Genomic DNA, 12,692 nt, shown 5'->3' with positions numbered 1-12,692 from the left:
ACAAGTGACCTTTCAGGCTTAGTTCTTCAGTAGGAGGACAGGTTATCATCCTAACTAATCTGACCCAGTGTACCTGATCTTACTGAGCAGTGTTTGTTACAGTGAAAATTTTACCAGATTTGCAAACTGTTTGCCTGGATTTAACCCTTAGCCTTGTCCTTACTGCCTGTGTGAAGTTGGGCAAGACTTTTAAACCTTCTACAACTCAATACTTTCATCTACAAAATGCAGTTAATAATTCTGGCATTACCTATGTTACTGGGCTGGTGTGAGGATCAAATAGGACACTGGTTGTAAAGTTGCTTTGTGAACTCTAAACATCCATGCTCCTGTAAGGTGCTATTATCATAATGATTATTGTGGAGGTCTACTGGGCATGCTACAAAAGGGTGCTCACCCACAGGGGAATAAATTACCTTCACTGATCCTTCTCTCTGGGAACAGAAATGTGATAGATATACCTGCTTGAGCCCAGACAGGACAAGAGATGCCTTCAATACTCTACCACTACCCCACCCTCTGTAAATATGTAAGCCATTGCTTAGAATAACATAAGCCAGAACCAACCTGGTTCCTGGTAATCCACGGATAAGTGATCATCTAGTCACATATGTAAGGTCACCTGCTTTTTTCATGTCAGATGCACAAACAGAGCTGTTGACTGTGAACAGTATGATTTCTGGCCTGAAACAGGGACAGTTTCCAGGACTACTTAATGGAAATAGTCAATCTTCTCATACCCTAATATGCTGTGCTTTCATGCCATCTGCTACGGTTCCCAGCAGACACTCATTAAAAGGGAAGATGGCACAGAGAACGTTTCATGAAGCACAGAATCTATAAGACAGTGACTCACCTAGGGACCTGCTATAGTATGATGATGGGGCCTTTGGTTTAGATGGAAGTCGTATTTGTTGTGCAGTGTTGGCAATTAGCAAGAAGGCGCACAATCCTTTTACAAAATATGGCGCTACCAACAGCACAGGAATTTTTCCTATGTTGGTAATCACTTATGAGTAACAAGTTAAAAAATAAAAAGGCATTTACCCCATGGCTATAGCATTCCAGAGGATTTTCTAATTTGCAGCATTTTGCCAATAAATTTTGATATACCGTATCCACTCTTAAAATCACAGGAAGTGCCAATTCTGAATGTCTTCTTGAATATTCATAAAGAAACCTGTATCCATATGAAACAGTAAAATTCAGAAGCCATGAGTTTTCTTTCAAAACCCAATTATGATTATGAAAAATATTCAATATTTTCACTGATTTTAGGCATTTGGAAACTTTGGGAGGATGGCAGGGAGGTTTAATTGACTACAGTTTGAGATAAAGAAACAGAATCAATAAAATTACGTGATTTTTCCAAAGTCACACAGGAGTGGTGTCAGATTCAGAACTTGAAACCAAAACAATCTGATAAGCTGATAGTTTCTGGCTCAGGGTCACTACTTATTTTTATGAGAAATTAATTTCCAGTATTTGGATGGGAGCACACTTTTCTCAATCATCTTTGAAGCTAGATTTTATAAGTATTAGAATTTTTTTTTTTTGATAGAAAGTGCTAGCGAGGTATTAAATCATCATCTTCCCCTCTTTTCCAGCTAAGTTTTCAAGCTGGAGTGGTCCAAGCATAATCTATACATTCTTCTGGGTTACAAGAAAGAGAAATCTGGACTCTAGAATGTTTACAAAGGAATCACAAGCACCTTTGAAGTGATCTTATCCAACCCCTCAGTTAGCAGCTGGAACGCAAGAGCCTAAGGAAATTAAGTGGCTTGACCTACATTCCAAAGTTTATGCATGACAAAGCTAGTCTTTGGAAATCTGGTCTCCCAACTCATAGCTTAATGTGATTTCCCATAGGAAGTTGTGCCTATCGACTTTTCCAGTACCAAATGCAAGTTTAGGAATGAGTGGGTTCAGGCAGTGACATTTACTTTTATAAGCCATATCAAATGTAATTTCAGAAATATAGCTCAAGTCATTCTACAAAAAGCTTTGAAGAAAACTCAAATTCTTACGCATTGTTGGAGTTTAATTGCTCCAAATAATGCTTCACAAAGTGACTTTGGAAATACTTCAATCACACAGCAATATTGTTTTAATATTACATATTGAAATCAGTTTGTCTTGCACAAATTAATATGCATTTCAGAATGGACACCTGAGATGTTAATATTCCATCTCTCTAATCTTTAAAAGCCACACCATGGCTTTGGTAGTAGGTATTAAATTAATTAAAATAGAAGAGCTCACCAGGTATACCAATCTGAAGCCATTCCTTAGGGATGAGTACCTTAGAGCAAAGTTTGCAAATACTTGACCCTCACTGTGTTTTTAAAAATTCTGTATTAGTTGTCAACACTTAAAAATCAAGCAACTTCCAGCTTCTTTCAAAATGCAGGGTTGCTGGAGGGGAAGGGGGTGGGAGGATGCAGTAACTGGGTGATGGACATTAAGGAGGGCATGTGATGTGATGAACACGGGGTGTTATATAAGACTGATGAATCATTGACCTCTACCTCTGAAACTAGTAATACGCTATAGGTTAATTAATTGAATTTAAATAAAAATAAAATAAATAAAATAAAATAAAATAAAATAAAATGCAGTAGACCCAACTACCCGAAGCCTACATTCCCATATGCTAACAAGTGGCTGGAGCTGTATAAGTAGCTGCCACTTTTGACTCCACCAAGCATCTCCTCTTGAACAATTTGAGTCACTCATTTACATCATGGGTTAGCCTCTGTCATCATTCAAGTCTACAACCCTTCCCAGAAAGTCCATAAATATAGTACTCCATTACAAAGATTTTACAAAAAGCTGTATTACTCTTGCAGGAAATCATCTGGCTTGTTGGAGAACTGTGCGCATACAAATCGGTCTTCTGTAAATCTGCTGAGTGGCAAAGATGGAAGATCAGGTTCATCGTCATTTTCTGAGTTGATAACGCATTCCCCTTGGAATGGCACCGGCAGCGCACAGCATGGGCTGATTTTACTGGAGAGGATCGACTGCTTGGAACAAGTATAGTTCATAAGCTGGCTCTATAAAACATCAAAAGGAGCAGTTGTTTTTGATGACTTCATTCTGAACTTATTTATTTTTATTGTTATTACTAGAAAACCAGAGAAGAACTTGGCATCTTCTATTGCTTTATCCTTGGCAAACTGAGAGACCCAAAAGGTCATGTATAGTGACTTGTTCTAATAAGGAAGTCTTCTCTATTTGACCTCACTCAAGTGTCACAAGCTCTTTTCACATCTCTTAAGGAACTTAAGGGGAGACCAACTAGAGTATTGTTTCCATGGTTAGCCCCACAAGATACAAAGGAGAGTTTTATTGTCTTGTTATCATTGTTATTGTTTTAGGATTCCAGTTTAGAAAACATTTTGTCTCTGTCATTTACCACATATATTGTTATAATATTACTATTATGCTTACATATTTAACATATTTACTTACACACACAAATAATTATGTACGTGTGGATATGAATAAATTAATCTCTGCACTTAAGAAACTCACAGTCTAATTAGAGAGTCAAATAATTAAACAACAATCGTAATGCAGTATAACAGAAGTTGTAGGAGAAGTGCATATGTGACCCTTTGGAAGAAAAAAGATTGGCAATCCAGACTGGGTGGAGGTCAGAGTGAAGATCTTAAACAACATGAGTCCTGAAGGACAAATAAAAGTTACTTGGAAACTAAGGAAGAGGAAGAACATTCCAAAATTATTCATCTTTATATATAAAAAATCCTGGAAGTGAGATTATATGACATATCTGGGGAAATGATATGTAGGATCTTTGGGGGTTATTGAGAAAATGTAGTTGAGAAATGATGGGGCTTACTCTGGAAAACAGGGCGGAAGTTCCTCAAAAAGTTCAAAATAGAACTACCCTACAATCCAGCAAGTGCACTACCAGGTATTTACCCAAAGAATACAAAATACTAATTCAAAGGGACATATGCACCCCCCAATGTTCACAGCAGCAGCATTCACTATAGCCAAACTGTGGAAGCAGCCCAGTGCCACTGATGAATAGATAAAGAAGAGGTGGTATATATATATAATGGAAGGTTACTCAGCCATCAAAAGAATGAAATCTTGACATTTGTAATGACATGGGTGGAGCTAGAGGGTATTATGCTAAGCAAAATAAGTCAGTCAGAGAAAGACAAATACCATATGATTTCACTCACATGTGGAATTTAAGAAATGAAACAGATGAACATAGGGGGGAGAAAGACTCTTCATGATAGAGAACAAACTGACGGTTGCCGGAGGGGAGGTGGGCAGGGGATGGGCTAGAAGGGTGATGGGCATTAAGGCAGGCACTTGTGATGAGCACTGGGTGTTGTATGTAAGTGATGAACCACTGAATTCTACTCCTGAAACTGAAGGCCAGTCATCTCGGACTACATGTGTAAAATAAAAAAGGAAAAGACCAAGAACAGATCTACTGGGAATACCAATTTTTAAAGGGTAGCAGAAGAGGAGAAGAAAATTGATGAAAGAAATTGTGAGAACACAGAGGTTCCAAGTCGATGAAAAACTTCTTCCACCACCTATCATCTTCTAGACACACCTTTGCAGTCATCACTGGAAAAATAAATCATTGCAGTGCTTGACAGCCTTGGCTCTGAAGTCAAACTTCCTGAGTTCTAATCTTGACTTTGCTACTTCCCAACTTTGTGACTTAGGCAAGCTACTTTGCTTCTCGATGCCTCAGTTTTGTTTTTTTTTTTAATTTTTTTATTGTTATGTTAATCCCCATACATTACATCATTAGTTTTAGATATAGTGTTCCATGATTCATTGTTTGTGCATAACACCCAGTGCTCCATGCAGAACATGCCCTCCTCAATACCCATCACCAGGCTAACCCATCCTCCCACCCCCCTCCCCTCTAGAACCTTCAGTTTGTTTTTCAGAGTCCATAGTCTCTCATGGTTCTTCTCCCCCTCCGATTTCCCCCCCTTCATTCTTCCCCTCCTGCTACATTCTTCTTCTTTTTTTCTTTCTTAACATATATTGCATTATTTGTTTCAGAGGTACAGATCTGAGATTCAACAGTCTTGCACAATTCACAGCGCTTACCAGAACACATACCCTCCCCAGTGTCCATCACCCAGTCACCCCATCCCTCCCACCCCACCCCCCACTCCAGCAACCCTCAATTTGTTTCCTGAGATTAAGAATTCCTCATATCAGTGAGGTCATATGATACATGTCTTTCTCTGTTTGACTTATTTCGCTCAGCATAATACCCTCCAGTTCCATCCACGTCATTGCAAATGGCAAGATCTCATTCCTTTTGATGGCTTCTCGATGCCTCAGTTATCCTCATCTATAACATGGGGGTTAAAGTAATACTTCCTAAGCTTGTGGGAACTAAACGGATTAATAATTATTAGGAACAAAGAAAGGAGCCTGGCCCAGGTTAAGTACTATAAAAGTGTTTGCTGAATAAAAGTGAAATGCTTAGAATTAGCGGCTGCATGCAGAAATTATTTTTTTAAAGTTTGTACTATAGCAATTATTATACAACCCCAGAATGTTGGTCAATAGTGCCTTGAAGTCAAAGAAAGAGGACCCTACAACATAAAATTTAATTATGTTGACTGAGTGATATAATAGACTTATAAGCCCTATTAATTCATATCACCTAATATTAAAAATTAACATCTATTATAAAGGTTATGTGCTTTTTGAGTTGGGTGTGATATTGTGAAGCATCAGGGAATGATATAAGCACTGGTAAGTATAAAAAACTTTCTAGGACTTATAATTCAAAGGTATATAATCCATACACCATTCCAAAAAGCATTAGGAGAAATACTCTAATAATAAGATCATTAAATCAATATGAAAAATAAACAGTAGAAAGGGTGCATTTATCATGATGAGCACTGTCACACGGGTTTCTGTCTCAATCCCTGCTCCAGTTTCATGGACAAGTTCTTGCAAACCTTCACAAAACAGGTCATTCTCAATATTGTTACATTATTTCAGAGATTTTGAAAGGGAAAACAGTGCAATTTTTGGAAGGTAACATAACTGAATACCAAAACCTGAAAGTTCTAGATCAAGTTCATGTAAATGCAAATACAGAAATTTGAAAATTATGTATATATAAAATTCGAAATACAGCAAAATGAGATGGATGTAAGCAATCTAAAGATGGTTAAAAATTAAGAAATCTTTTAATATGATTCACCAATGAATAAGTTAAGTGGAAATCAAATGATGATCCTAAGAAAACAAAAGAACATTTACTAATGTTAAGAATCCATCCTAATTAAAAACAGAACAACCTTGGGATGCCTGGGTGGCTCAATTTGTTAAGCATGGGACTCTTGATTTCGGCTCAGTTCATCATCTCAGAGTCGTGAGATCAAGCCCCTTGTTGGTCTCTGTGCTCAGCGCAGAGTCTGCTTGAGATTCTCCCCTCCCCCGAACCCTGCTTATGTGCACGCTCTCTCTCAAATAAATAAATAAAATCTTTGAAAAAAAAAGAAAAAACCAATCTCTAAAATAAGAATGAAAAATCTCTTAACACATACACAATACCTTTCTCAAGTCAATAACTTTAAACCTGTTTCCATGAAAGTCTGGACCAAGACAGGAATGCTAGAACAATTTATAGTTATTATTTTATTTTATTTTATTTTATTTTATTTTTTAAAGAGTTTTTATTTATTTATTTGACAGAGAGAGAGACAGCAAGAGAGGGAATACAAGCCGGGGGAGTGGGAGAGGAACAAGAAGGCCTCCCGCTGAGCAGGGCGCCCTAAACGGGGCTCGATCCCAGGACCCTGGGATCATGACCTGAGCCGAAGGCAGACGCTTAACCGACTGAGCCACCCAGGCACCCCCATTTATAGTTATTTTATATTGCTTGCGAATATTAGCTAATACAATGAAATCATTAACAATTGTTCTGGCATTCCTGACAAGGTGTAGAATTATAAATGGAGTTGCTGGTTTAGCACAGGTATTGTTTATGTGCTAAAGGATATTAGAGATTTTGTTTTGTTTTGTTTTAATTATGATTGAGTCTGTCAGGCCCCCACTTTCTCTTTACTCTTCCCCCCAAGTTCACCTAATCTTCACATAAATAACATTCTAATAGCCTGTCCTGAAAAGCCAGGACTCCTTCTAAGTATGCAGGGGAGTGTTTTTTCCAGCACTAGTTGGGATTCCTGCCATACAGAGAGAAGTTCAAGAACGACATTATATTGTGTATCTCCAGGATGCTTCTCCCTCTGCCCCTCCCCCTGCTTGTGCTTCTCTCTCTCTCTCTCATGGCGGTGACCATGGCCACCCTTCCCAGTGGTCGGGCTGAATATGACATGGACTTAACAACCACAGTAGGTACCAAAGAAGAGCTGTGGTCTGACCCCAACTCTGTTCCAGCAACATAAATGGTTGAGGACGTAGAATCCGAGGGATGCTACTGAGTGTCTATGCAATGCCTTTCTATTTTAATTCCTGTAGTTACTCATATCCCTTAATCTTTCATGGAATGGGACTAAAATAGTTGAAGGTGGGGGCTCCTGTCCATAAGAGTCATGGACATCCCCATGAAATTATGATATTAGTCCTTCTTTGTTGCTGCATTTTATTTATCATGATGAAACATTATTCAATTTTCTAACTTGCAGAATGAATAGGAACATGACTTGTAACCTCTGATTTACCAAAGCCTCATCAGGTTTTTGACAGTTACAATTTTTCCTTCTCTGGGATTTAGAGACTTTACACTTGGATGAGGGGCAGATCGTGCCCCCAAACCTCAGGCCCACATCTTTTTCTTGACGTTTCTTTTTTCCTCCAGGCTGATGTGGCCTGGGGCTCTGGGTTGCAATTCTGGGACTTGCTTGGGATTCAAAGGTGAACAAAATATAAACTCAGTTTGGAAGGAAATTAGAGGTCAGCTCTAAAAATTAAAGAATAACAGAATAAAGTGAAGAAAGACAGGATAAATAAGGAAGAAAGGAAGGGAAGGAGGAGTGGAGGGAGAAAAGAAGTGGGGGAGGGAGGAAGAAAAAATCATTGCCTGAGCTGGGACAAGACAAGAGGGGAGACACGACTGGTAATTCTACTGGTAAGATTGAGAAATGCTCATTATTTTATTTTAGATTCACGACGTACCATGGTCACCTTTGTTTAAGAATTGCAAGTTTTGGGGCACCTGGGTGGCTTAGTCGGTTAAACATCTGCCCCCAAGTCAGGTCTTGACCTCAGGGTCCCGGGATTGAGCCCCATCTTGAGCTCTCTGCTCAGCGGGGAGTCTGCTTCTCCCTCTGCCCCTCCCCCTGCTTGTGCTTCTCTCTCTCTCTCTCTCAAATAAATAAAATCTTAAAAAAAAAAAAGAATTGCAAGATTTTCAAGACTGAGGTGAGTTTTAAGAAAGGAGAGGCTCTCACCCTGCCAAGTACACATGCTACTACGTCTCCTTCACAGCATGTCTGATGCAGATTTTTAATATCCACGGCCAGCCTGGCAATTTCAGAAAAGTCAGCTTTGGGTTGTTTTTTAGTCAGCAGAACCAATTCCCTGAAAGAAAAATAAGTACATCTGAAACCGTATTTTGAATTCAATCCTTTCTAAAATTAGTTCTAGTTCATTGAGTAACCAAAATAATAGAAACACATTTGCAAATGTAGGAGGAAGAGAGTATATTTTAAATGCCTTCCATTTCTTCCATGATAGCACTCAGAGCCACACAAAGATCTAAATCACAAAACAAACACCATTCAATTCATAATCATGCAAAATATAGTCATTTTCATCATTGAAATGATCACTTAAGAAGCTGAGTTGCTTAGATGGATAATTTGGAAATTTATCTGACCTGACTTTCCAAGTAAAATTCTTCATCATAAAGACAATAATTCTAAGAGTCTTGGGTCTCCCTTGCTTCTCCCATTGACAACTGAGCAACATCCCCAAAATGTCTCTGGCAATCGGGAAAATGGGCCTGCCTTATAAAGAGAACTAAGCTTCCATCCAGCCCAATGCTGTCCCAGATTAGGCAAGAAGGTGATATAAGGAAGGATACAACCCTTCACAGGTAAACTTGGACAGAAATACAATCTGGGCCAGGAAAGAGGCACACTGAGTAACATCAAATTCTCCTCACCCCACACTCTTCCATCCCCACCCACAAAACACCACTAGATTTTTCTGTTCTGCATGACACTAGAGCGAAAATCTTTCCTATCTTCCCAAAGAAAAGAATACATTTTGTCTGCCAGGTTTTATCAGGTGGAACAATTAAGAGCCTGCATCTTCATGTACAGAATCTTTTGTGCACTAAGGCAGAGATAAGGGGTCTGAGCAGATGGAAGAAACTGAGGCAGGAGACAGTGGATAGAGATGAGGATTGTGTAGTTTCAAGCCCAGCTCTATGTGCCCTATTGAATAGGCAAGTAGCATAGCTGTAGAGAAAGGAACCAGGTTTGCATTGAGAGACATTATTAAATGAAAAAAAAAAATGATCTTTCAAATGAGTTTGATCAAATGGGGTGATCCAACAGCAACAGAGTTCACATATGTCAATCAGTAACTTACACTGCTTTGGCTACTTTGTGGTTGAATTTAATCCCAATTTCACATAAATGGTGATGCCTCAAAGATATTTCTCTAACGTATTTTCTGATGGGTTCTAGCTGTAAGTAGAAAAACACTCATCAAAGAAATGTGTCTGTAACAGCAAAAGTCCCTCTTGTCGTTAGTAAACGAGAAAGAAAAGTAAAAGTTGTTTATCTCCTCAAAATTAGAAAGTCCTTATTGTCTTATTTAAAAGAGACCAAATGCAAAAGCACAATGTGGTTTGTTTGTTTGTTGGTTTGTTTGTTTTATAAAATAGCATCTTACTTCCCAGAAATCACTTGTTCTAGAACCTCGAACATTTGGAATAAAAAGAAGACATGAAATTGAGCAACCAAAAATCCAGAGAGCCACAAGAATAAATTTCAATAATGTCTTACAGTTGTATTTTGTTTTTATCAAGTTACTAGCTCTGTCATCTTGGACATGTCTCCTACTGCTTATCTAGAATATATGCTCCAGTTTGGCAATATACATTAATGAAGCCCCCCCCCAAATATGTTCATAATTTTTAAACCAGGATTTTTACTTTGGAAACTATCGCAAATAAATTCTTCTACATAAAAAAAACCACAATTATTAAAAAAGAAGAACATGCATGTTTTGTTACAATGGCAACATTTTGGAGACAAATAAAATGTCTCAACAGCAGAGTGATGGTAAAATAAATAATGGCACATTAATTTTGACAAAATGTATACTTCTAATAAAAAGTAGATATATTTAAATCTCGAATCAAAACTAGATATTCAGTGTGATCACAACAATGTACAAAATAAAATCTGTGAATGGAAAAATGAATAAAAGGAAATATACTAAAATTGGTATCTCTGTGTGCTGGGAATATTAGTAATATTTTAAAATTTCAGAACAGCTCTATATTTTCACTTAAAACATTATAATGACCATAGATTATTTTTACTTTGGCTAACTATACCTTACAGTGCTATTTTTAAGAACAAGTTAAAAAATATATACAAAGGCAATATTCAAACCATAAAACTAGCACAATAATTATAATTTAATTTAGTAATTATTATTAAATTTAACTAATTATATTTTATAATTAATTATAAATGTAATTATTGCTTTAATCCTTATTTTGTTGTAGTATACTCATTTAAAATCTAGTACAAACAAGCTTGTCTACTTCTTCAAGAGTCTCTGAAGACTTAACTCATAAACCACATTCTCTAATCATAAACACAATTTTTATACACTTGGTTATGTCATTTTCTCTGAGGAATAAGCAAGAACCATTAGGAATGGACATCCTGGAAGCAGCAATACTGTAAAGATCATAAAGTGGGGTAGAGGAGGGAAGAACTCTTGGCTAACTTTATAGGGGCATGTTATACATTAAGGAAAATTCTCCACTGAGAAGAGTTAAGATTAAGAAAACTTAAAAGAGTAAGCACAAGTTACTTTAAAAAAAAAGCTTAACCTCCACAAAAAAGTTCATTCTTTAGAAATGTGAAGTAATGAGATATAAGTCTGCATGATCATTTGTTTTTCTGTTTTTCATTAATACAAACCTAAAAGGAAAAAAAAGACTGTCCTGCTTAGGAACTCAGAATTGACTTCTGAAAAAGTCACTAGGGGACAAATGGAGAGGGAGGTAATATATTAAAGCTCTCTATGATAATGATAATATCTTTAATGATAATAGCAATAATTATTGAGTACTGAGCATGTGCCAGAAACTCTCTAGATACATTATTTAATTTCTTATCTAAGGTAGATAATGAGGAGCTCGATAGGAAAAATAGGTTGAGAGGAATAGAGAAATAGGGGTTTTGAAGAATATGAGATAAATTTGCACTGAGAAGATCAAAGAAAACAGTAAGAATAAAGTGGCACTGCATTTAGTCTTGAATTCATCAAAATGACTATCAAACTACTACTCATTTCAGTACAACCTTTGGAAAATCCATCTGGTGCCCTCTCTAGTAAAGATGGTCATTTTATGTTGATATTTGAAATCTTTAAGGAGATGCGTGAAAAGTACTTTTATCTTAGAACTAATCACTGATTTACATCTTTTCAATGAAAGAGAAAAGGCCACATGGTTAAAATTAAGTGTGATAGATTGTATTTTCCAATGATGGCTGCAGCAATATCTTCTATCCCGGGCTCTTCTTACAGTGAGACTTTGACAATCTTCCCATCAAGAGGTACAGTATATATACTCTCCTGTTGTTTTTTTTAAGATTTTATTTATTTATTTGAGAGAGAGAGTATGAGAGAGAGCACATGAGAGGGGTTAGGGTCAGAGGGAGAAGCAGACTCCCTGCCGAGCAGGGAGCCAGATGCAGGACTCGATCCAGGGACTCCAGGATCATGACCCGAGCCGAAGGCAGTCGCTTAACCAACTGAGCTACCCAGGTGCCCTATATACTCTCTTTTTTAAACCGGTGAGGTTTTATGGTGTTTCAACCAATAGTGTATGACAGAAGTAACTTCTGAGGCTAGCTCATAAAAAGGCCATACAACTTCTGCTTTAGCCACTAGAATATGCATTCTTGAAGACTTTGGCTATATGTAAGCAATCCAGCTGCCCTGAGGCTACCATGCTGTGGGCAATCCCAAACTAGCCAAGGCAGAGAGACCACGTGGAGAGGCCCTGAGACTCTATGAGAAGAAAGCGATGTTGAGCTAGCCCCCAGGTGCTTCAGCTCCCCAGAGTTCTACCACAAGAAAGATCATGAGCCAGAACTGCCCAGATGAGCCCTTCCTGAACTCCTGACCCACAAAAATCATGAGAGATAATAATATAATTGTTGTTGGCTTGAGTCAATAAATTTTGGAGTGTTTTGATATGCAACAATAGTAACTTGAATATTAAATACTTATGATGAAGTAATGTCTATGCTAAATCATACTTTTCAAATTGTAATAACAATATGAATTGCCTCAGTATCTTGTTACAATGAAGTCTTATTTAGTAGATCTGGAGAAGAGGTTCAGATTCTGCATTTCCAATGAGCTGCCCGGTGATGCATACGCTGCTGGTCCACAGTCCACACTTTGCAGAGCAAGGCTCTAAATAACAGTTGACA

The 12,692-nt window shown here is 37.6% G+C and overlaps 1 protein-coding gene across 1 annotated transcript in view; it reads right to left on the bottom strand.

The window, feature by feature from the left end:
- Positions 1–12,692, bottom strand: part of LOC116629327 (alpha-fetoprotein-like) — a 43,723-nt gene that overhangs the window by 22,251 nt on the left and 8,780 nt on the right. Inside the window, exons 6-9 of the mRNA XM_032399630.1 lie at positions 9,595–9,692; positions 8,448–8,577; positions 2,842–3,056; positions 1,048–1,180 (exon numbers count right to left, since the gene is read on the bottom strand). Coding sequence (XP_032255521.1) covers positions 1,048–1,180; positions 2,842–3,056; positions 8,448–8,577; positions 9,595–9,692 — 576 coding nt within the window. The remainder of the gene's footprint in view (positions 1–1,047; positions 1,181–2,841; positions 3,057–8,447; positions 8,578–9,594; positions 9,693–12,692) is intronic.

The sequence above is a fragment of the Phoca vitulina genome, unplaced genomic scaffold (assembly GCF_004348235.1).
Source record: "Phoca vitulina isolate PV1807 unplaced genomic scaffold, GSC_HSeal_1.0 scaffold3, whole genome shotgun sequence".
NCBI lineage: Eukaryota > Metazoa > Chordata > Mammalia > Carnivora > Phocidae > Phoca > Phoca vitulina.
Note: the sequence above shows the minus strand (reverse complement) of the source record. Positions and strands in the feature narration are given on the sequence as shown.